This window comes from Heptranchias perlo, chromosome 8 (assembly GCF_035084215.1).
Source record: "Heptranchias perlo isolate sHepPer1 chromosome 8, sHepPer1.hap1, whole genome shotgun sequence".
Taxonomy (NCBI): Eukaryota; Metazoa; Chordata; class Chondrichthyes; order Hexanchiformes; family Hexanchidae; genus Heptranchias; species Heptranchias perlo.
This window is the reverse complement of record NC_090332.1, coordinates 52,683,733-52,709,688: the sequence shown is the minus strand read 5'-3', so window position 1 is coordinate 52,709,688 and position 25,956 is coordinate 52,683,733. Positions and strand designations below refer to the sequence as shown.

Sequence of the window (25,956 nt, the reverse complement as noted above, 5' to 3'; positions counted from 1 at the left end):
GAGTTATGACATAGTGGATATAACGGAGACCTGACTTAAATGTGGGCAGGAATGGGAAATAAACATTCCTGGCTACAATGCATTCTGGAAGGATTAGGGAAGGTAAAATGACAGTGGGGGGGGGGGGGGGGGGTGGAGAGTGGCAGTATTGATCAAGGATAATATCTGGGGAATAAAGTCGGGCAAGTGGAATGTGTTTCAGTGGGAGAATATCTGGGTGATAGTGATCATAATATAATTAGGTTTAAAGTAGTTATGGAAAGGGACAAAGAAAATTGAAAGGGAAAAATACCTAACTGGAAGAGAGCCAATTTCAGTGATTTGAGAAGGGATCTAGCACAGGTGGCCTGGCAACAAAGACTGGCCAGGAAAACAGTAAACGAGGCAGGCCTTCAAGGAGATAGTTCGGGTGCAAACCAAGCATATTCCCATAAGGAGGAAAAAAGGGATATCCAAAGCTAGAGCTCCCTGGATGACGCAGGAAATAGATGTTAAAATAAAACAGTAAAAGGCTAATGATATTAACATCGAGCGGGAGGAGGTATTGGCGGTTTTAGCAGGCCTAAAAATGGATAAATCCCCAGGCCCGGACGAAATGTATCCCAGGCTACTGTGTGAGGCAAAGGAGGAGATTGCGGGGGCTCTGACACATATATTCAGAACCTCTCTGGCCACAGGGGATGTGCCAGAGGACTGGAGAACCGCTAATGTAGTACCATTATTCAAGAAGGGGAGTAGGGAAAAACCGGGGAACTACAGGCCAGTGAGCCTAACATCAGTGGTAGGAAAATTATTGGAAAAAATTCTGAAGGACAAAATTAGTCTCCACTTGGAGAAGCAAGGATTAATCAGGGATAGTCAACATGGCTTTGTCAAGGGAAGATCATGTCTGACTAATTTGATTGAATTTTTTGAGGGGGTGACTAGGCGTGTGGATGAGGGTAACGCAGTGGATGTGGTATACATGGATTTCAGTAAGGCCTTCGATAAAGTCCCCCACAGGAGACTGGTCAAGAAGGTACGAGCCCATGGAATCCAGGGTGACTTGGCACTTTGGATACAAAACTGGCTTAGTGGCAGAAGGCAGAGGGTGATGGTCGAAGGTTGTTTTTGTGACTGGAAGCCTGTGGCCAGTGGGGTACCACAGGGATCGGTGCTGGGTCCCTTGCTGTTTGTGGTCTACATTAATGACTTGGATATGAATGTAAAAGGTATGATCAGTAAGTTCGCTGATGATACAAAAATTGGTAGGGTGGTAAATAGCGAGGAGGATAGCCTCAGTCTGCAGGACGATATAGATGGGTTGGTCAGATGGGCGGAACAGTGGCAAATGGAATTTAACCCGGAAAAGTGCGAGGTGATGCACTTTGGAGGGACTAACAAGGCAAGGGAATACACAATGAATGGGAGGACCCTAGGCAAGACAGAGGGTCAGAGGGATCTTGGTGTGCAAGTTCACAGATCCCTGAAGGCGGCGGAACAGGTAGATAAGGTGGTAAAGAAGGCATATGGGATACTTGCCTTTATTAGCCGAGGCATAGAATATAAGAGCAAGGAGGTTATGATGGAGCTGTAGAAAACACTGGTCAGGCCACAGCTGGAGTACTGTGTGCAGTTCTGGTCGCCACACTACAGGAAGGATGTGATCGCTTTGGAGAGGGTGCAGAGGAGATTCACCAGGATGTTACCAGGGCTGGAGCGCTTCAGCTATGAAGAGAGACTGGGAAGATTGGGTTTGTTTTCCTTGGAGCAGAGGAGGCTGAGGGGGGACATGATTGAGGTGTACAAAATTATGAGGGGCACAGATAGGATGGATACTAAGGAGCGTTTTCCCTTCGTTGAGGGTTCTATAACAAGGGGACATAGATTCAAGGTAAAAGGCGGGAGGTTTAGAGGGGATTTGAGAAAGAACTTTTTCACCCAGAGGGTGGTTGGAGTCTGGAACTCACTGTCTGAAAGGGTTGTGGAGGCAGGAACCCTCACAACATTCAAGAAGCATTTGGATGAGCACTTGAAATGCCATAGCATACAAGGCTACGGACCAAATGCTGGAATATGGGATTAGAGTAGACAGGGCTGATGGCCGGCGCGGACACGATGGGCCGAAGGGCCTCTATCCATGCTGTATAACTCTATGACTCTATAAATGTCAGGTACAGAATACAGTCGAAAACCAGGCAGAATACAGAGAGTGCAGGGGGAAATTGAAAAAGGGCGAAGATAGAGTATGAGAAAAGATTAGCGGGTAACATAAAAGGGAACCCAAAAATCTTTTAGAAACATATAAAAAGTAAAAGGATAGTTAAAGAATGGTGGGGCCGATTAGGGACAAAAAAGGAAATCTTGAAGGCAGAGGGTGTGTCTGAGATACTGAATGAATACTTTGCATCTGTCTTCACAAAAGAAGAGGATGAAGTTAATGTCGCAGTAGAGGAGGGGGGAGTAGAGATATTGGATAGGATAAAAATAGATAGAAAGGAGGTGCTAAATAAGTTGGCATCATTCAAAGTCACCAAGTCCAGATGGGATGCATCCTAGGTTACTGAGGGTGGAGATAGCAGAAGCTCTGAACACAATCTTTCAATCTTTCTTGGATATGATAGTGGTGCCACAGGAATGGACGATTGCAAATGTTACACCCCTATTCAAAAAAGGGGAGAGGGATAAACCTGGTAACTACAGACAAATCAGTCTGACGTCTGTGGTGGGAAAAGTACTAGAGACTATTGTCAAAGACTAAATTAATTCTCACTTGGAAAAGCATAAGGGACAGCCAGCGTGGATTTTTTAAAAGGCAAATCGTGTCTGATTAACCTGATTGAGTTCTTTGAAGAAGTAACAGAGAGGGCTGATGAAGATAATGCAGTAGATGTTGTATATATGGACTTTCAAAAGGCATTTAATAAAGTACCACATAACAGACTTATTCGTAAAATAGAAGCACATGGTATTAAAGGCACTGTGGTAACTTGGGTCCATAATTGGCTAAGGGATATTAGGCAGAGAGCAGTGGCGAACGGATGTTTTTCTGACAGTATGTGTAAATTGAGTTTGGGCAGTCTCAACCCAGTTCTTAGCCACATACATACACTCAATGCAACAAGGAACAAATTTGCTAGGAACAATATGTACTAGCACAGTTCAACACTACAACAGTCAATCAAAAGCAAGCTGCAAGCACGAGCATTTACAATATGGAACTCTTGGCAACTCTTAAGATATACACCAGAGAATTTGGTCTTGCTAACTAGCTATAATCTACTCCTGATTTCTAGAAATTTTTGTTGCACTAAAAAATGAAATTCATCAACATACGTAGATAGCACAGCAAAGTTCAGTTCTAGAAACTGAATTATTAGATAATTTGAATTAAGAGCAATAGACTGTATTTATAAATGTAAGGAGTCGCACAACACCAGGTTATAGTCCAACAGCTTTATTTGAAATCACAAGCTTTCGGAGCTTTGCTCCTTCGTCAGGTGGCTCACTCACCTGATGAAGGAGCAAAGCTCCGAAAGCTTGTGATTTCAAATAAAGCTGTTGGACTATAACCTGGTGTTGTGGGACTCCTTACATTTGTCCACCCCAGTCCATCACCGGCATCTCCACATCATGACTGTATTTATAGACCAGTCATTTATGCCAAACTACTTTGGCTGGGCCCCAGTAAAAATTTTCACTGCCACATTCCACTAAATTTATTTAATAATCCAGGGGTAATCTGGAGTAATGTTCCTAAAAATTTGTTTTTTTGACACTTCCATTGACACAATTGGGCTAGATTTTCAGCCATTGACTGTGGAGAATCTAACCCATAATGGTGGATTGTGTGTTTTGGTAATCTAGTAGTAGCAACATGACATACTGGTTTCATAATTTTAACTTCAAGTTATTTCTGGTCTCTAGGTTGTTCCCTAATTTCTCTGTTTCTTTCACTTTCTCCCCCTCCTGCATGAATCTAATTTGTTTTGTTTTGCTCAGTTACTGCCCCCTCTTCCCTTCCTTTGTTTTGCATTCTAGTTTTACTTTCTATCTGACTTACCAATTGCTCACCACTCCTCTTTTGTGCTTTTCTCCTTCAGACTCTTACCTCCAATGTTTCCGTCGACGATCTTTACTACTTCCAGACCGACAGCGCCCCTTTCCTTTCCTTCCGCTCCATGAGTGCTGCCATTTCTTTTAACTGTCATGGCACAACCTGCTCCGGGAGAATCCACAGTAAACACAAGGGCCATGGCATTGTCTCCTTCACAACTTAGCTGAAAAATATTTATTAATTTCCTCCCACTCTCCTCGCGCCAGATTCAAATGGATGGGAGGCAGGGGGTCAAGAGTCGGAAAATCTGGACTCAGTCCTTCCTTCTTTTCTATTTCGCACTTTCCCCTCACTTGTGTTTTGTGCTCTTCCCCACATTTACTTCGCTTTCTCTCTCCCCTTTTCTTTTCACTATCCCTTTTTAACCCCTCTCTCTTTGTCTCTGTCATACTTTTCCCCTGTATTTCCTACAGCATTTGTGCTGTCCCCTGGGAGACAGGGGGTGGGGAGGGAGTGGGTCAATGAAACCCACATTTCACAGGATTTTCATTCCTGTGTACATCTTTTCCCCTGATCCATCTGTTGGCAAAAGCAGCTTTCATTTTACTGTATATCTGGTAGGGATTGTAGTTGATTGTCCACAAGAGGAAGGCTTTTCTCAGAATAACGCAAGCAGAAGGAGCAGAAGGCCACACCGCGCTGTGCTGAACAAGCACAGGGAGTGGAAGAGAGCTAAATTCACATGGTCTGAAATCAACTAATAGAAATCACCGCAGCGCACCGTGGTATCATTCAGTACGTTGCAAAAAATCAACTTTGGCTCCTTTCAGGGCCTCGTCGCAGACAATAATTTAAATAATGTGATTTAAAAAAAAATTCAACTCTGATACAGAGCTCTAAGCACTCCTGAACGTGGAGGTAGTTGCATATCATACATACTAACTGGAATTCTATGCAAGTAGTGTTAAGTGAACTCTAGGCCAAAGACTGAATGCTAATCTCAGAACCACTGGCAGGGTGTAATTAATCAGGACCTCCTAAGCTGAGAGTTAACAGTGCGGGTGGGGGTACAGATCCACCTGATCTCAGGGAAGTGGCTTCAAGTTGCTACACAGATGACAATCAAATTAATCCCTTCTATCTTGGCAATACAGAAAAATACACATGAAACAGTTTAAAGGCACAGTGACTCCAGAATGGAACCCATTTTACAACCTCTGGACATCCCAGAACACATAACAGTCAATGAAGTACTTTTGAAGTGTAATCACTGTTGTAATGTACGGTGACCAATTTGCGCACAGCAAGGTCCCAAAAACAGCAATGAGATAAATGACCAGATAATCTGTTTTGGTGATATTGGTTGAGAGATAAATGTTGGCCACGATACAGGGAGAGCGCCCAGCTCTTCTTCAAACAGTGCCATGGGGTCTTTTATGTTCATCTGAGGGAAGACGGGGCCTCAGTTTAAAGTCTCATCTGAAAGACGGCACCTCCGACACTGCAGCACTCCCTCAGTACTCAACTGGAGTGTCAGCTTAGATTTTGTGCTAGAGTGGGACTTGAACCCACACACTTCTGACTCAGAGGTGACAGTGCTACCACTGAGCCAAAGCTGACACCTAATTGGCACACCCCTGGTATCAAACCTATGTCCTCCCTTCTTTCTTGGCTCAGTACTTCATCAGATACTATGATAACTACAAAGGGAGCTTTTCATTTTCCTGTTTACCACCTTGCAGCAAAGGAGATCTTTATGGAAACTTAATGTCATGGCATAGGCATCCCTGGTTCATCTCAGCATTCCTGGTTTTGGAAATTCTGAGGACCACAGTAATTATTGAATCATAGGTCCACTGTGCCTGTGCCAGCTCCTTGAAAGAGCTATCCAATTAGTCCCATTCCCTTGCTCTTTCCACATAGCCCTGCAAATTTTTCCTTTTCAAGTATATATCCAATTCCCTTTTGAAAGTTACTACTGAATCTGCTTCCACCACCCTTTCAGGCAGTGCATTCCAGATCATAACAAATTTCTCTTCATCTCCCCTCTGGTTCTTTTGCCAATTTCCTTAAATCTGTGTCCTCTGGTTACCGACCCTTCTGCCAGTGGAAACAGTTTCTCCCTATTTATTTTATCAAAACCCCTCACAATTTTGAACACCTCTATCAAATCTCCCCTTAACCTTCTCTACTCTAAGGAGAACAAATTAGCTTCTCTAGTCTCTCCACATAACTGAAGTCCCTCATTCTGGGTATCATTATATTGTAAATGTATTGTACAATAATACATTGTAAATATGGCCCACTTGAGCAATGCTACCAGTTCTTTCAGATACTGATAGAAACTTTGTACAATGCATGGCAGAGCTGTTTTCAACAATATCCTCCAGGTTACATTTTACTTGAAAGGGTGTGAGTAAACTAAATGGGTTCAAATCTTAACAGCAAAGCTCCAACACTTGAAGCAGTCACCCAAACCCCAAAATTATTTCAACAGTTTCAATACACTTCCAAATTATTTAAGTAATCTGTTTAATTTTGTTTATGTCTTTAGAGTTTACAAATTAGAAGTTCATTGGAATTAGCTTGATGACTAATTTAGCAAATCATTGCCAATGTAGAACATAATCATACAAAGCAGGAAGGTTCCACATTCAAATTCCTGGTTTGTGCTCACATGGGCCCTTAGTGCCCCTGAATGAGGGAGGAGGATAAAAACAGTCAGACAGGATTTTTGCTCCTGTTTACCACCCAGTGGCTCCAGATGAAAGTTGCGTGCATATGCATAGCATCAAGTTTGGTGGGGATACTCTCCACAGTAGCCTGCTGATACTCACTGTCTAGGCTACATATAAGAGCCAGTTCTATGAGGTATTGAAGGGCTGTCAGCCTCCACGGAACTGCACCCCCAGCAAAAGTCAGTATCTTTAGGAACAACTGGGAGAACTTTGGGAGGGGTAGCTGGTGAAAAGGGGAAAAATTATTACAGTGAAATAGCATGTGCTGTATTTTGTCTCTTCCATTACTGCCACTGCTTTTGAAGTGTAACTGCATCTCATGACCAATAGAGCGGCAGTGAGTGGTTAATAGAAATTACAACAGTTTAGTAGGGGACATGAAGGCGTCAATTTACAGGAAGGAAGAGCTTACCGAGAAATAGTATCTCTTCTTTTCACATGCATAGATTTTATTTGCATATTGGTGTGCATAGAAGGCAGAAACACAGTGGTTGAGATGCCTTCACATATGGTTTATCATCATTTCACCATCTTTGAGGAACACTCTGTTTGTAACATTTTTAAAGATTAAGACCATTGGGAGGGGGGTGAGGGCGGGGGTTGAGGGCAGCAACAAATGGTAGGTTCCTGTAGCCAAAATATATTACTATTATACTGTAAGTTGTAACATGGGGTTTTCTCCATATTACAGTGAAATAGCATGTGCTGTATGTATTGGAACACATTAATGAACTGTGTGGGATTTTGTGCCTAAGGCCCTAGAACTTTCCACCATAGTGGAAAGAAAGGAAAAAAAGGACATTGGAAATTTTGAAGTAAAGCAGTCCCACGAGGTGGTACAAAAGGATTCCCAGCCAAAACGTGCATGGTGGCTAAGAAGTCTTGCTGCTCTTCTCCACACCCCCAACCCCCTCCCCAAGCTTTCCCTCTGGGGAAAAAAAAAATCAGAATTAAGACCCTTCCCATATCCCACACCTATCTAAGTGTCTAGCGATTTTAAGTGCAATTCTAACCCCTGTGGCTTTCTTAAAAAAAAAATCACACACACATTAAAAAAATCCAAAGTATTCTACTTCTTTCTTCCTGCATGCATAATCAACCTTAGATTTTAAAGGGTTTCCTTGTTCGGCAAATAAAAATTGAGGGGAAACACTAGTTTTATTTACACCCTTGTTCAAAAGTATACACCCAGCAACTATAGGCCAGTCAGTTTAACCTCAGTGATGGGGAAACTTTTAGAAACGATAATCCGGGTCAGAATTAACAGTCATTTGGACGAGTGTGGATTGATTAGGGAAAGCCAGCACGGATTTATAAAAGGCAAATAGTGTTTAACTAACCTGATAGAGTTTTTTAATGAGGTAACAGAGAGGGTAGATGAGGGCAATGCAGTTGATGTGGTGTATATGGACTTTCAAAAGGCGTTTGATAAAGTGCCACACAGTAAGCTTATCATCAAGATTACGGCCCATGGAATAAAGGGGGCAGTAGCAACATGGAGACAGAATTGGCGAAGGGACAGGAAGCAGAGAGTAGTGGTGAATGGTTGTTTTTCGGACTGGAGGGAGGTGTACAGTGGTGTTACCCAGGGGTCGGGTGCTGGGACCACTGCTTTTCTTGATATATATTAATGACTTGGGTGTACAGGGCACAATTTCCAAATTTGCAGGTGGCACAAAACTTGGAAGTATAGTAAACAGTGAGGAGGATAGTGATAGACTTCAAGAGGATATAGACAGGCTGGTGGCATGGGCGGACTCGTGGCAGATGAAATTAAACGCAGAAAAATGCGAAGTGATACATTTCGGTAGGAAGAATGAAGAGAGGCCATGTAAACTAGAGGGCACAACTCTAAAAAGGGTACATGAACAGAGGGATCTGGGGGTATATGTGCACAAATCGTTGAAGGTGGCAGGGCAGGTTGAGAAAGCAGTTAAAAAAGTATACGGGATCCTGGGCTTTATAAATAGAGACATAAAGTACAAAAGTATGGAAGTCATGAAATACCTTTACAAAAAACTGGTTCGGCCGCAACTGGAATATTATGGGCACCGCACTTTAGGAAAGATGTGAAGGTCTTAGAGAGGGTGCAGAAGAGATTTACTAGAATGATTCCGGGATGAGGGACTTTAGTTACATAGATAGACTGGAGAAACTGGGGTTGTTCTCCTTGGAACAGAGACGGTTGCGAGGAGATTTGATAGAGGTATTCAAAATCATGATGGGTCTAGACAGAGTAGATAGAGAGAAACTGTTCCCATTGGCGGAAGGGTCAAGGACCAGAGGACATAGATTTAAGGTGATTGGCAAAAGAACCAAAGGTGACATGAGGAAAAACCTTTTTACACAGCGAGTGGTTAGGATCTGGAATGCAATGCCCGAGGGGGTGGTGGAGGCAGATTCAGTCATGGCCTTCAAAAGGGAACTGGATAAGCACTTGAAAGGAATAAGTTTGCAGAGCTACAAGGAAAGGGTGAGGGAATGGGACTAGCTGGATTGCTCTTGCATAGACCCAGCGCCAAATGGCCTCCTTCCATGCTGTAACCTTTCTATGATTCTATTTAAGAGTAAAGGAAACAACTTGGTGAGTTTTTTTTAAATTTGGGAAATTTTTACAAAGACTTTATGCCGGAAAGGAATAAGTTCCCTAGGGTTAAAACATAGTATTCCTGCCAAACTAGTGGTGACATTAAAGGAACTGCAGATTTTGCCAATGCAACTTTCCAATTCTCCTGAGTAAATTGACGCTACTGGCTCCTGTAATGAACTTTGTTCGTGCAGTGTTGGAGTTGTGCCTGAACCTCTTTCCATTCACTGCACTGGAGCTTTGTATGGTTTAGAGGCACTGCAATGTAAACAGTCTTTTTTGAGTGTTTCTTTTAAACTTCAAAAAAGGTAACAAGAATACTTAAAGATATCAGAAACCAAGCCTGAATTAGGTAGCAGCTTAATTTTACTCCATAAAGCCAGACTACTTTTCTGCAAAGAATCCTTAGTGTTGAAAATACCACTTACCACCTAATGTCTTCACACACTGTAGAGGGTTCATTCATAAAAGAAATCAAGTTAGATTTTCTTCCTTTCTCCTCTTCAAGTCCACGCATGCCAACTATCTGCGTTTCACCGAATTAATATTTTGGAGTCGATGTTAGTTTGACTGTTTGTGGATCAGAATCGCATTGCTCACAGCTCTGCCACTCGCCACTTTTACCTGATGATGTTACGGCTGTCCTGGGGAGTGGAACTCTCCTGACTGCAGTGGATGGGAATTCTTGTGATAGTTTTGCGAGATCAGGAATTCACCCTCACAGTGTATAGCAGAATTACATTCCCTGGAGCTGCAGCAGCATCAGGTAGGAGCTGGTGAGGGGGGAAAGGGAGAAGAGTACCGGCATAAACTTTAGGGGAACGGCGAAGGGAAGAGAGTGCCAACATGAAAGGGGGGGCGGGAGAATAGTGCCTCCGTATCACTGTGACAAGCATATATAAACAATTTATCAGATTTAATACATAGGCATGATTTCTGGACAAGAAATGATGGCAAGTCCTTTCATTTTTTGCCACAATCTTCTGCTATATGAAATTAGTTCCATGAAGCCTGCGTGCCGCTGCACTTTTAGTGTAACTATGTACATCATAGGACTATATCCAACATGGTTTGAGTTGACAGGTTTTGTGAAATTGCTGGTCAGCTTTTACTGGTTTTCTAGGTTGGCATGTATGCAGCTATCCTTCATAGAATCGTACAGCACAGAAGGAAGCCATTCGGCCCATTATGCCTGTGCTGGCTCTTTGAAAGAGCTATCCAATTAGTCCCACTCCCTGCTTTTTCCCCGTAGCTCTGCAAATGTTTTCAAGTATTTATCCAATTCTCTTTTCAAAGTTATTATTGAATCTGCTTCCACCACCCTTTCAGGCAGCGCATTCAGATCATAACAAAACCTTCTGCAACTTACTATTCCTCAGCTGAAGGTAAGCAGGCTACTAGAAGGTGCTTGAAAGAAGCCTGGCTTGCTTTTCCCTCTATGTTGCCTGCCTGTGACTTCTAGCTCTGCTGATCTGTAATTGCAATTATACTTTACATCGAGCCTACAACACAGAAACCGGCCATTCAGCCGAAATGATTTATGCTCCACATGAGCCTTCTCCCACCCCTCATCTAACCCTATCAGCATACACTTATACTCCCTTCTCCCTCATGTGATTATTTGGCTTTCCCTTAAATGCATCTATGCCATTTGCCTCAACTACTCCTTGTGGTAGTGCGTTCCACATACTTACCACTCATTGGGTAAAGAAGTTTCTCCTGAATTCCCCATTAGATTTATTAGTGACTAGCTTATATTTATGACCTTTAATTTTGGACTCCCTCACAAGTGGGAACATTTTCTCTACGTCTACCCTATAAAACCCTTGCATTAGCTCATCGGGACACCCCTCAGCCTTCTTTTTTCTATTGTAAACAATTTTACAACACCAAGTTATAGTTCAACCATTTTATTTGAAATCTACAAGCTTTCGGAGGCTTCCTCCTTCCTCAGGTAAAAATTATTCTCTTTTTCTAGAGAAAGAGCCCCAGTCTGTTCAGCCTTTCCTGATAAGTATATCCTCTTGAATCTGGTATCATCCTTGTGAATCTTTTTTGTACCTTCGCCAATGCCTCTATATCCTTTTTATAATATGGAGACCAGAGGCCTTTTGAAAATCCAAATACATTACATCTACTGCATTAACCTAGCCTAGTCTTTCTGTTACCACCTCAAAGCATTCAATAAGGTTGGTCAAGCATGACTTTCTCTTTTGAAATCTTTGCGGATTATTCATTATATTTTTGTTTTCTAGATGTTTTTCTATTACATCTTTGAGTAAAGATTCCATTATCTTTCCCTACCACCGATGTTAATCAAAATGGCCTACAGTTCCCTGGACTTGTATGGTAGCATAGTGGTTATGTTACTGGACTAGTAATCCAGAGTCATGAGTTCAAATCCCACCATGGCAGCTGGGGAATTTAAATTCAATAAATTAAATCTGGAATTAAAAAAAACTAGCATCAGTAATGATGGCCATGAAACTACCGGATTGTCGTAAAAAACAATCTGGTTCACAAATGTCCTTTAGGGAAGAAAACCTGCCGTCCTTACCCGGTCTGGCCTATATGTGACTCCAGCAATGTGGTTGATTCTGAACTGGCATAGCAAGCCACTCAGTTGTCAAGAATGTGGCTCACCACCACCTTCTCAAGGGTAATTAAGGGATGGGCAATAAATGCTGGCCTTGCCAGCGACGCACACATCCAATGAATTAAAAAACCTTTTTAAATATAGGAATAACATTAGCTGTCTGCCAGTCCTCTGACACCATTCCTTTTTCTAATGAATTTTTAGATATATGTAATAGTGCCTCTGCTATCTCTTCCCTAACTTCTTTAATATGCGTGGATGCAATCCCTCCAGACCAGGTGTTTTATCCTCTCAAAATTTGATTAGTTTATTAATTATCTATCTTAAATTTCTTGATCTCTTCTTCTAATGTCATGCCCACCTTGTTAGTCTCCCTGGTAAATACTGAGGCAAAGTAACTGTTCAATATTTCTGCCATTTCATTGGCATTCCCTGTGATTTTATCTTGTTTATCTTGTGTCTCTCTTAGTGGCCCTATCCCTATGCTGATTTTTCTTTTGTTATTTATATGTAGAATATTTTACTTTTTTTTTTATATTCCATGATCATTTAATTTTGTAGTTCCTCTTTTCTTTCCTAATTTTTTTTTTACATCTTTCCTAACCTCTTCATATTCCATTTTGTCATCCTCTCCTTTATTGTCTATGAACTTAGTGTATGCCTTTTTCTTCAGTTTTAATTATACCCTCATCTCTTTTTTCATCCTTGGTGTTTCATTATTTCCTAGTTTGTTCTTGTTTTTTAGTGGAATATATTTCTCCTGAACTCTATTGATCACAATTTTAAATATTTCCCACTGCTGTTCTCTTTGTCTGTCAACATTTTTTTCCAGTTTACCTAACCTAGTTCCATTTTCATCCCCATAAAATTAGCTTTTATCCATTCTATTGTTTTGGTCTTTGTCCAACTTATGTTTTTCTCAATCATTATTTAAAATCTTATTATGTTATGATCGCTATTGCCTACGCTTACTTCTCTTATCAACCTTGGCGTCCTATTTGACCCTTAGATGAGCTTTTTACCAACTATACGCTCCATCACCAAGACTTCCACCTCTGTAACATTGCCAGTTTCCGCCCCTGCCTCACACCTGCTGCTGAAACCCTCATCCATATCTTTGTAACCTCTAGACTTGACTATTCCAATGCTCTCCTGGTCGGCCTCCCATCTTTCACTCTCCGTAAACTAGAGCTCATCCAAAACTCTGCTGCCCGTAACCTAACTCGCACCAAGTCCCGTTCTCCCATCACCCCTGTGCTCGCTGGCCTACAATGGCTCCCGGTCCGGGAATGTCTCAATTTTAAAATCCTCATCCTTGTTTTGAAATTGCTCCATGGGCTCATCCCTCCCTATCTCTGAAACCTCCTCCAGCCCTACAACCCTCTGAGATCTCTGCGCTCCTCCAAAGCTTGCCTTTTGCGCATCCCCGATTTTAATCGCTCTACCATTGGCGGCCATGCCTTCAGCTGCCTAGGCTCTAAGCTCTGGAATTCCTTCCCTAAACCTCTCCGCCTCTCTACCCTTCTTTATGTCGCTCCTTAAAACCTACCTCTTTGACCAAGTTTTTGGTCACCTGACCTGAGATCTCCTTATGTGGCTCGGTGTCAAATTTTGTTTGATAACCACTCCTATGAAAGTCATGATGTGGAGATGCCGGTGATGGACTGGGGTTGACAATTGTAAACAATTTTACAACACCAAGTTATAGTCCAGCAATTTTATTTTAAATTCACAAGCTTTCGGAGGCTACCTCCTTCCTCAGGTGAACGATGCGGAAAAAATGTGAGAAAAACTCCTATGAAACACCTTGGGATGTTTTACTACGTCAAATGCGCTATATAATGCAAGTTGTTGTTGCTGCTCTAGTTCATTTCCTATTACTAGATCCAGCAGTGATTCCTCTCCTGTTGGGCTTCTAACATACTGGTTCGCTAGTGCTGTGGGGGGGCGGTGGTGGTGGTTTAAACTAATTTGGCAGGGAGATGGACACCAGGATGTAGAATTGGAAAGGAGAAACAAGGTGCACAAAGGATTGGGAAAGAAAGATAGCACTAGAAGAAGAAATAGTACAGTATTAGGTGGGATCAGACTAAGAGAGAGTACAAGAAAGTCTAAGATTGGCTTACAGTGCATGTGTGTAAACGCAGGATGCGTGGTAAACAAGGTTGGTGAGCTGCAGGCACAAATAGCCACATGGGAATAAGATGTCATGGCGATAACGGAGACCTGGCTCAAAAAAGGGCAGGATTGGGTACAAAATATTCTTGGATACAAGGGTTCAGGAAAGATAGGAGGGGGGGGGGGGGCGGCAGTATTGATTAAGGAGAATATTTCAGTGCTGGAGAGAAAGGATGACCTGGAGGGGTCAAGGACAGAATCTATTTGGTTAGAGTTAAGAAACAATAGAGGTGCCATTACACTACTGGGTGTATTCTAGAGGCTACCAACTAGAGGACAGGATATAGAGGAGCAAATTTGCAGGGAAATTACAGAGAGGTGCAAAAACCATAGGGTAGTGATAATGAGGGACTTCAACTATCCTAATATAGACTGGGATAGTAATAATATAAGGGGCAAAGAGGGGGAGGAATTTTTGAAGTGTGTTCAGCCCAATGAGGAAGGAGGCATTTCTGGATTTGGTTCTGGGGAATGAGGTGGGCCAAGTGAAGCAAGTGTCAACGGGGGAACATTTAGGGAACAGCAATCATAGTATCATAAGGTTTAGAATAGCTACGGAAAAGGGCATCGACCATTCTAAAGTAAAAATACTCAACTGGAGGAGGGCCAATTTCAGTGCGATGAGAACTGATCTGGCCCAGGTAAATTGGAATCAAAGATTGGCAGGCAAAACTGTAATTGAACAGTGGGCAGCTTTAAGGAAGAGATGGTTCAGGTACAGTCTAGGTACATTCCCACGAGGGAGAAAGATAGGGCAACCAAAGCCAGAGCTCCCTGGATGACAAAAGAGATAGAGAGTAAGATGAAGCAGAAAAAAGGGGTGTATGACAAACGTCAGGTTGGTAACACAAGTGAGAACCAGGCTGAATATAGAAAGTTCAAGAGGAGAAGTGAAAAAGAAAATAAGAGGGGCAAAGAGAAAGCCTGAGAATAGAATGTCGGCCAACATAAAAGGGAATTCAAAAGTCTTCCATATGCATGTAAACACTAAACGGGTAGTAAGAGGAGGGGTGGGGCCGATTAGGGAACAAAAGATCGACTCATGGCGGCAGAGCGCAAGGCCAAAGCATTAAATGAGTACTTTGCATCTGTCTCTACCAAGGAAGAAGATGCTGCCAGAGTCTCAGTAAAGGAAGAAGGATGGGCTAAAAATTGATAAAGAGGAGGCACTAGAAAGGCTAGCTGTACTTAAAGTAGATGTCATCTGGTCCGGATGGGATGCATCCTAGGTTGCTAAGGGAAGTAAGGGTAGAAATTGTGGAGGTACTGGCCGTAATCTTCCAAACGTCCTTAGATACGGGGATGGTGCCAGAGGACTGGAGAATTGCAAATGTTACACCCTTGTTCAAAAAAGGGTGCAAGGATAAACCCAACAACTATAGGCCCGTCAGTTTAACCTCAGTGGTGGGGAAACTTTTAGAAACGATAATCCGGGACAGAATTAACAGTCACTTGGATGAGGGTGGATTGATTAGGGAAAGCCAGCACGGATTTGTTAAAGGCAAATCGTGTTTAACCAACTTGATGATTTTTGATGAGGTAATAGAGAGGATAGATGAGGGCAATGCAGTTGATGTGATGTATGCAGACTTTCAAAAAATGCTGCATAGAATCATAGAAAATTTACAGCACAGAAGGAGGCCATTCGGCCCATCGTGTCAGCGCTAGCCAAAAATGAGCCACCCAGCCTAATCCCACTTTCCAGCACTTGGTCTGTCGCCATGTAGATTACGGCACTTCAGGTGCACATCCAGGAACTTATTAAATGAGTTGAGGGTTTCTGCCTCTACCACCCTTTCAGGCAGTGAGTTCCAGACCCCCACCACCCTCTGGGTGAAAAAGTTTTTCCTCAGCTCCCCTCTAATCCTTCTAGCAATCACTTTAAATCTATGTCCCCTGGTTATTGACCTCACTGCTATGGGAAATAGGTCCTTCCCATCCATTCTATCTAGGCCCCTCATAATTTGTATTATGCTTCATCTTACTCTCCATCTCTTTTGTCATCCAGGGAGCTCTGGCTTTAGTTGTCCTACCTTTATCAAGGAAAACAACCCCAGCCGATCCAATCTTTCCTCATAGCTAAAATTCTCCAGTCTTGGCAACATCCTCGTAAATCTCCTCTGTAACCTCTCTAGTGCAATCACATCTTTCCTGTAATGTGGTGACCAGAACTGTACGCAGTACTCAAGCTGTGGCCTAACTATTGTTTTATACAGTTCCAGCATAACCTCCCTGCTCTTATGTTCTCTGCCTTGGCTAATAAAGGAAAGTATTCCATATGCCTTCTTAACCACTTTATCTACCTGTTCTGCTATCTTCAGGGATCTGTGGACATGCACTCCAAGGTCCCTCACTTCCTCCACACCTCTCAGTATCCTCCCATTTATTGTGTATTCCCTTGCCTTGTTTGCCCTCCCCAAATGCATTACCTCACATTTCTCTGGATTGAATTCCATTTACCACTTTTCTGCCCACCTGACCAGTACATTGATATCTTCCTGCAGTCTACAGTTTTTCTCCTCACTATCAAAGCTGGGGTGGAATGTGAACTGTGAGGAGGATGCAAAGAGGCTCCGATGTGATTTAGACAAGTTGGGTGAGTGGGCAAGAACATGGCAGATGCAGTATAACGTGGATAAATGTGAGGTTATCCACTTTGGTTGTAAAAACAGAAAGGCAGATTATTATCTGAATGGTGATAGATTGGGAAAAGGGGAGGTGCAACGAGACCTGGGTGTCCTTGTACACCAGTCGCTGAAAGCGAGCATTCAGGTGCAGCAAGCAGTTAGGAAGGCGAATGGTATGTTGGCCTTCATTGCAAGAGGATTTGAGTACAGGAACAGGGATGTCTTACTGCAGTTATACAGGGCCGAGGTGAGACCACATCTGGAGTATTGTGTGCAGTTTTGGTCTCCTTATCTGAGGAAGGATGTCCTTGCCATGGAGGGAGTGCAACGAAGATTTACCAGACTGATTCCTGGGATGGCAGGGCTGACGTATGGAGAGATTGGGTCGACTAAGCCTATATTCACTAGAGTTTAGAAGAATGAGAGGTGATCTCATCGAAACATATAAAATTCTAACAGGACTAGACAGACTAGATGCAGGGACGATGTTCCCAATGGCTGGGGAGTCCAGAACAAGGGGTCACAGTCTCAGGATACAGGGTATGCCATTTAGAACTGAGATGAGGAGAAATTTCTTCACTCAGACGGTGCTGAACCTGTGGAATTCTCTACCATAGAAGGCAGTGGCGGCCAAGTCATTAGATGTATTCAAGAAGGAGATAGATATATTTCTTAATGCTAAACGGATCAAGGGATATGGGGAAAAAGCGGAAACAGGGTACTGAGTTAGACTATCAGCCATGATCATTTTGAATGGCGGAGCAGGCCCAAAGGGCCGAATGGCCTACTCTTGCTCCTATTTTCTACGTTTGTGTGTTTCAACCACACGGCCAATTTTTGTATCATCTGCAAACTTAATTTAAGTCCAAATCATTAATACACACCACAAAAAGCAAGGGACCTCATACTGAGCCCTGCGGAATCCCACTGGAAATATCCTTCCAGTCACAAAAACACCTGTTGACCTTTGCTTCCTGCCACTGAGCCAATTTTGGATCCAACTTGTCACTTTCTCTTGGATCCTATGGGCCTGTACTTTTATGACCAGTCTGCCATGTGGGACCTTGTCAAAAGCCTTGCTAAAATCCATGTAGACTACATCAAATGCACTACCCTCATCAACCCTCCTTGTTACCTCCTCAAAAAATTCAATCAAGTTAGTCAGACATGACCTTCCCGTAACAAATCCATGCTGACTGTCCTTGATTAGTCCGTGCCTTTCTAAGTGACAGTTTATCCTGTCCCTCAGAATTGATTCCAATAATTTACCCACCACCAATGTTAGACTGACTGGCCTGTTATTACTCGGTCTATATGAAGCTCCCTTTTTAAACAACGGTACAACGTTAGCAGTCCTCCAATCCTCCGGCACCATGCCTGTACCAGTGGTACCAGTGAGAATTGGAAAATGATGCTCAGAGCCGCCGCTATTTCCTCCCTTGCTTCTTTTAACAGTCTGGGATACATTTCATCCGGCCCTGGTGATTTATCTAATTTCAAAGATGCTAATCCTCTTCCTACTTCCTCTCTCACTATGTGGGGAAAGGAGAAAGGTCAGGAGAGGAATAGTGATAGGGGATTCTATAGTTAGGGGAGCAGACAGGTGTTTATGCGGCTGCAGACGAGATTCCAGGATGGTATGTTGCCTCCCTGGTGCCAGGACCAAGGATGTCACTGAGCGGCTGCGGGACATTCTGGGAGGGGAAGGTGAACAGCCAGAGGTCGTGATCCATATCGGTACCAACGACATAGGTGGAAAGGGGGATGAGGTCCTGCAGGCAGATTTTAAGGAGTTAGGAAAGAGATTAAAAAGCAGGACCTCAAAGACAGTAATCTCTGGATTACTTCCAATACCACATGCTAGTGAGTATAGAAATAGGAAGATAGAGCAGATGAATGTGTGGCTGGAGAAATGATGCAGGAGGGAGGGCTTTAGATTCCTGGGGCACTGGGACCGGTTCTGGGGGAGATGGGACCTGTACAAGCCGGACGGGTCGCATCTCAACAGGGCCAGGACCAATGTCCTTGTTCGTGCTGTCGGGGAGGGTTTAAACTAGCTTGGCAGGGGGATGGGAACCTAAGTGTAAATCCAGATGGGACAGAATCACAGCTGGAAATGGAAGGCAGAAAATTAGTAAGTGAGTTTGGAAGGCAGAGGAAACAAAGGTTAGAAGATAAACAACAAAGGAGTTTGGTAGTGCTTAATGCAAGGAGTATAGTGAATAAGGCAGATGAGCTGAGGGCACAGATAAACATGTGGTGGTATGATAACTATTCCAGAAACATGGCTTAAAGAGGCACAGGAATGGCAGCTCAACGTTCCTGGTTACAGGGTTTTCAGACGAGATGGAGAGGAGGATAAAAAAGATGGGGCGGGGGAGGTGGCAATTTTGGTTGAATAAACAATTACAGCTGTGAGGAGGGATGATATGAAAACAGGATCATCAAATGAGGCCATATGGGTTGAGCTAAGGAACAAAAAAGGGGCAGTCACACTGCTGGGAGTGTACTATAGACCCCCAAACAGTCAGAGGGAGATAGAAGAGCAAATATGTAGGCAAATTTCTGAGAAGTACAACAATAGGCAGTAATAGTAGGGGATTTCAACTATCCTAATATTAACTGGGATACAAACAGTGTGAAGGGCATAGAGGGCACAAAATTCTTAAATTGCATTCAGGCAAACTTTTTTTTAGCCAGTATGTAGCAAGCCCAACAAGAGAGGGGGAAGTTCTGGATTTAGTTTTAGGAAATGAAGCTGGGCAGGTGGAAGGAGTAGCAGTGGGTGTGCATTTTGGTGGTAGTGATCATAATTCAGTTAGATTTAGCATAGTTATGGAAAAGGACAAAGATAGAACAGGAGTTAAAGTTCTCAACTGGGGAAAGGTCAATTTTACAAAGCTGAAAAGTGATTTAGCAAAAATGGACTGGAAACAGTACTAGAAGGTAAATGTCAGAGCAGTAGGAGGTGTTCAAGGGAGAGATTCAAGGGGTTCAGAGTAAACATGTTCCCACAAAGAAAAAGGGTGGGACTGCCAAATCTGGAGCGCCCTGGATGTCAAGGAGCTTACAGGGTAAGATAAGGCAGAAAAGGAAAGTTTACGTCAGACACCGAGAACTCAATACTGCAGAAAGCCTAGAGGAGTATAGAAAGTGCAGGGGTGAAATTAAAAAGGTAATTAGGAAAGCAAAGAGAGGATGAAAAAATATTGGCAAGTAAAATCAAGGAAAACCCAAAGATGTTTTATAATTAAGAGCAAGAGGATAACTAAGGAAAGAGTAGGGCCTGTTAGAGACCAAAAAGGTAACCTATGTGTGGAGGCGGAAGATGTGGGTATGGTTCTTAATGAATACTTTGCGTAAGAGGGGGTCGATGCAGACATTGTTGTTAAAGAAGAGAAGTGTGAAATATTGGATGGGATAAACATAATGAGAGAGGAAGTATTAAGGGGATTAGCAGCTTTGAAAGTAGATAAATCACCAAGGCCGGATGAAATGTATCGCAGGCTGTTAAAAGAAGCAAGGGAGGAAATAACGGAGACTCTGAGCATCATAGGCTTGTCATCGAGAATGAAGCCCATGGAATAAAAGGGGGCAGTAGCAGCATGGATACAGAATTGGCTAAGTAACAGGAAACAGAGAATAGTGGTGAACAGTTGTTTTTCGGACTGGAAGGAGGTGTACAGTGGTGTTCCCCAGGGGTCAGTGCTGGGACCACTGCTTTTCTTGATATATATTAATGATTTGGACTTGGGTGTACAGGGCACAATTTCCAAATTTGCGGATGACACAAAACTTGGAAGTGTAATGAACAGTGAGGAGGATAGTGATAGACTTCAAGAGGATATAGACAGGCTGGTGGCAGGGGCAGACACATGGCAGATGAAATCTAACGCAGAAAAATGCGAGGTGATACATTTCGTTAGGAAGAATGAGGAGAGGCAATATAAACTAAAGGGCACAATTCTAAAAGGGGTACAGGAACAGAGAGACCTGGGGGTATATGTGCACAAATCATTGAAGGTGGCAGGGCAGGTTGAGAAAGCAGTTAAAAAAACATACGAGATCCTGGGCTTTATAAATAGAGGCATAGAGTACAAAAGTAAGGAAGTCATGATGAACCTTTATAAAACACAGTTTCAGCCACAACAGGAGTATTGTGTACAGTTCTGGGCATCGCACTTTAGGGAGGATGTGAAAGCCTTAGAAAGAGTGCAGAGGAGATTTACTAGAATGATTCCAGGGATGAGGGACTTATGTGGATAGACTGGAGAAGCTGGAAGAGAGGTTGAGAGGAGATTTGATAGAGGTATTCAAATCATGAAGGGTCTAGACAGAGTAGATAGAGAGAAACTGTTCCCATTAGCAGAAGGGTCATGAACCAGAAGACATAGATTTAAGGTGATTGGCAAAAGAATTTAAGGTGATTGGCTGTGTGAAAAAAACTTTTTCACACAGCGAGTGGTTAGGATCTAGAATGCACTGCCAGAGGGTGTGGTTGAGGCAGATTCAATCATGGTCTTCAAAAGGGAACTGGATATGTACTTGAAAGGAAAAAATTTGCAGGGCTACGGGGGTAGGGCGGGGGAGTGGAACTAGCTGGATTACTCTTGCACGGAATCCAATGGGCCGAATGGCATGTAACCTTTCTATGATGCTCTATGATTCTATGTAAGAAAGGAGTCCAGTACACACTGTAAGAACTCCATTCCCTTTTCCCCTTTCTCTACCTCTTCTTGCCAGTTTATTTGGAGGTAGTTAAAATCTCCCATGATTATTATTCGATGTTCTTTACAAATTTCACAGAATCATAACAGCACTGATGGAAGCCATTTGGCCCATCGAGCCTGTGCTGGCTCTTTCTAAGAGCAATTTCATAGATTTGCCTACATAATTCTTCCTCCACTTCCCTTCCACTATTAGGTCGTCTGTAGAATTAATGTGATCGATCCCTTCTTATCCTTTGTCTCAATCCATGTGGATTCTGTTTCTATCTTAATGTTAATGTTAGTTATGTCCCTTTTTCTACTACCATTATGTTATCTTTAATTAGTACAGCTACCCAACCCCCTTCTTCCTTCCCTATCCTTTTTAAATACGTTATATCCTGCAATATTTAACTTCCAATCCTGTTCTTCATGGTTCAGTTATCCCTATACATCTGGCTCCTCACTACAAATTATTGCCTCCAGTTCCCCCATTTTGTTTCGGAACACCCCATGATGAGAACGCCCCAGCCAGGATGAAAAGGCTTTTGATAAAGTATCACGTAATAGACTTGTTAGCAAAATTAAAGCTCATGGGATTAAAAGGACTTTAGCATCGTGGATACAAAATTGACTGGGGGACAGAAAGCAGAGAGTAGTGGTGAACGGTTGTTTTTCAGACTGGAGGGAAGTATTCAGTGGTGTTCCCCAGGGCCACTGCTCTTTTTGATATATATTGATGAATTGAATTTGGGTATAGAGGGTATAATTTCTAAGTTTGCAGATGAGACGAAACTCAGAAATGTAGTAAACAATGTGGAGGATAGTAACAGACTTCAGGAGGACATTGTCAGACTGGTGAAATGGGTAAACACATGGCAGATGAAATTTAACGCAGAGAAGTGTGAAATGATGCATTTTGGTAGGAAGAATGGGGAGACGCAATATGAACTCAATGGTACAATTTTGAAGGGGGTGCAGGAAGAGAGAGACCTGGGGGTGCATGTACAAAAATCTTTGAAGGTGGCAGGGCAAGTTGAGAAGGCTGTTAAAAAAGCATACGGGATCCTGGGCTTTATTAATCGAGGCATAGAGTATAAAAGCAAGGAGGTTATTTCTAGACCTTTATAAAACATTGGTTAGGCCTCAGCTGGAGAACTGTGTTCAATTTGGGGCCCTGCACTTTAGGAAGGATGTCAAGGCTTTAGAGATGGTGCAGAAGAGATTTACTAAAACGTAACCAGGAATGAGGGACTTCAGATATGTGGAGAGACTGGAGAAGCTGGGGTTGTTCTCCTTAGAACAGAGAAGGTTAAGGGGAGATTTGATAAAGTTGTTCAAAATCATGAACGGTTTTGACAGAGTAAATAAGGAGAAACTTTCCAGTGGCAGAAGGGAACGGATTTAAGGTGATTGGCAAAAGAGTCAGAGACGACATGAGGAAACATTTTTTTTTTACACAGCAAGTTGTAATGATCTGGAATACACTGCCTGAAAAGGTGTTGGAAGCAGGTTCAATAGTAACTTTCAAAAGGGAATTGGATAAATACTTGAAGGGAATTTACAGGGCTATGGGGAAAGAGCAGGGGAATGGGACTAATTGGATAGCTCTTTCAAAGAGCCAGCACAGGTACGATGGGTCGATTGGCCTCCTCCTGTGCTGTACCTACTATGAATATCTAGACTTGTTAGGTAAATAAAATCACAGAGCTTGATGTACTGTTCTGGTATTCAATAGTATGCTATATTAAGCTACTTTTATATTGGTCTTTTAATTCAGAGTCTAGGAGCTCAGTGTCAATGAGCCACCTCCCTGTGTTTATAGCCAGTTTTATCTCGGTCCACAAGTCTGTGTCCAGTTTATGGATTTAATGGTATAAATGCCAGGAGCCATTTCTTGGATGCCAGGTTTCCAATTATTTAACAAAGGATTCTGCGGTTCAATACATTTAAAATTTATTGATAACTGTTTGTAAATCTTCTATAATACGTGCATAAAGGCTGTACAATATTCAAGGGACTAACTCTTTAACAGAATTTCTAGACTTAGTCAATGTTTTTTTAAAAAATGGGTTGAAAAGCAAGTAAAAGAACCTATTACATGGATATGATCAGCAAGTATGGTCAAAACATTAATCTGTAAAATTGGTCATGTTTGCTTGCTTTCCTCAAATAGCAGTCAAAGAATCTTCCATATTTGATGTCTACATATGGCAGCATTATGTTTAGTACATATAAAAATAAAACACTAGTGAATTTCAAATCCCATGCTGTGACAATAAAGATCAGCCACAAAAACAGTTGGGTTTCCCAGTTTTAATCATATATATGCCAGTATGAAATATCTTTGGAGGAGTACCCAAGGTAAAAGAAGTAGATTGCTGAAGCTGCTTCTTGGCCTTGTAAGCATAGAGACTCCGTCATTGGTCTCGAGATGCTTTCTAATGAACCTCTCTATATTTAATGAGCTACCTAAAGGCTCTATTTTTATCATTATTTATAGCTAGACATTTAAAAGCAGACTCTATTGACTGACTAATTTTAATGAGTTTTTCTTTCTTACCTTGTGGTGCATACTGGCCACTTTGGGGACCATAGGTGCTGCTGGAGTTGCTCTGCTGGTAAGGGCCCATGCCAGGGTGCATCTGTCCTCCAGGCGATGGATGTGGAGACATAGGAGCACCGGTTTGCTGAGATCCATACTGAGATATTTGTGTATTTCTTTGCACACCTGGCATAAAACCTATGTGGAGAGAAAGAGAGCGAGAAAGAGAGACACACAAACACAGACACAGAAGAGAAAGCTAATTATAACAGCAAATTGCAGACATAGCTTGGAAGTTAACAATATGTTCAGCCCTTTTTAAAAATTAAGGCACCAGGCTCTGCCACAGCCAAGTTTCACAGAACAGAATACTCTTACAAACCCTTCTCCTTTCTATCAATTAACCTTACTACCAAAGCAGTCAAGCTCGATTGAGTCACAGTGCTACACTGACCAGCTAATATAGTTAGCTTCTTTAGTGAAAATCAAGATTTAACCTGCGCTGCCATTATGCTCACTAAAAGTTTACACTGAAAAACTGACTTTCAGCAACTTGAGTACACAGTTTAATAAACAAGAGAGCAATACGATTTAGGTGTGCAATGAGGAATGTGCTATGAATATATGCTTGAAAAGCTAAGTCCTCAAGTTTCTAGTTCAGCCTAGTTCCTGAAGAAACCAGTGTAAAACATGAATGAAAGTCAACAGAGATGAGAAGGACACCTTTCATGGTTTAGTGTTAACATCATGCAGTGAGAGAAAAACTTCCAACTTATTTTAACTCTTAATCCTTTTACCAACTCATTTGTACAAAAGATGATGGAGCACACTTGTTAGTTTAAATTTTAGTTATTTAGATTTTCTCTACAAAAAGCTTCTTTTTAAAAGAAAAACTGAGCTGTATAACACAACTTAATCATAGCCAAACAGCATTTACATATAGGAAATAAATTGTTGAGGGTGGAATGGTTCTGTAGCTCAACTAGCAACCATGAAGCTGCAAGTGGGGGGGGCTCAGCGTGTCCATCACTCAACATTCCCTGCACTGAGGCAGGTAAGTGTTGATGCTGCTCGCCTAAGCTACCTACTAGATGAAGCTTCCCATAGGAAAAACTATCACTGAATCGGAGAACAGTGGTAACAGAGAAGTTTGTAGCCCCAGACCATTCCATCAAATCTAGGACAGCGAGTGGCAGTCTGTAAGATGAAAATAAAGGAGATTTATATCTATTAAATATATCAAAAATGGGCTAGGAAAAGGGGGAAACCAAACGCAGTATCAAAAAAAGTCATCATAACCCCTTGCAATGAGAATTACATCTTTTACACATTAATCATTTTCCTCACCTCAAAAAAGTTGTTTACAGGAACAAGTCATCATTTTATTCTATTTGTAGGTTAGCAATAGAACAGGAAACAGGTAATGCTTCCAATGGGGTCTACCAGCGAGTACACTAATTGGGTTATGGCAGCAAACAGAACAAAGCCAGACAGAGAGAACAAAGATTTTTATTACAAAAACTAGTTTTCAAATGTCAGCATCTGGGTGGTCAATGAAAAAGGAATTCTGCATCATGATACAGCGTTAGATTGCATGTTTTTATTGTTTCAGACAGCAGGACCATTTGTACTAATCAGTGTAGTCATAAAAACCTAATGAGAAACACATTTTTCGCAAGATACAACACAGTAGGCTCTCCTAACAGTTTGGTGAGCTTATCAAGTGAGTAGTTGAATCATGCAGACCTGGAAGATCCTAGATACGATACCTGATCTGTGCTGAGTTAATCAATCTAAGCTGAAGGAGCAGTATGGGGCTACAATTTACCTCAGTGCCCTTAGGTTAGGGATTGTAAACAATTTTACAACACCAAGTTATAGTCCAGCAATTTTATTTTAAATTCACAAGCTTTCGGAGGCTACCTCCTTCCTCAGGTGAACGA

At 42.2% G+C, this 25,956-nt stretch overlaps 1 protein-coding gene across 11 annotated transcripts in view; it reads right to left on the bottom strand.

The window, feature by feature from the left end:
- Positions 1 to 25,956, bottom strand: part of LOC137324615 (AT-rich interactive domain-containing protein 1B-like) — a 648,069-nt gene that overhangs the window by 170,839 nt on the left and 451,274 nt on the right. For 6 of the 11 annotated variants that reach the window (XM_067989102.1, XM_067989104.1, XM_067989111.1 and 3 more), the window contains exons 7-8: positions 24,032 to 24,211; positions 4,091 to 4,198 (exon numbers count right to left, since the gene is read on the bottom strand). In XM_067989102.1, coding sequence (XP_067845203.1) covers positions 4,091 to 4,198; positions 24,032 to 24,211 — 288 coding nt within the window. The remainder of the gene's footprint in view (positions 1 to 4,090; positions 4,199 to 24,031; positions 24,212 to 25,956) is intronic. The other 5 variants (XM_067989105.1, XM_067989109.1, XM_067989110.1 and 2 more) reach the window with 1 other exon arrangement.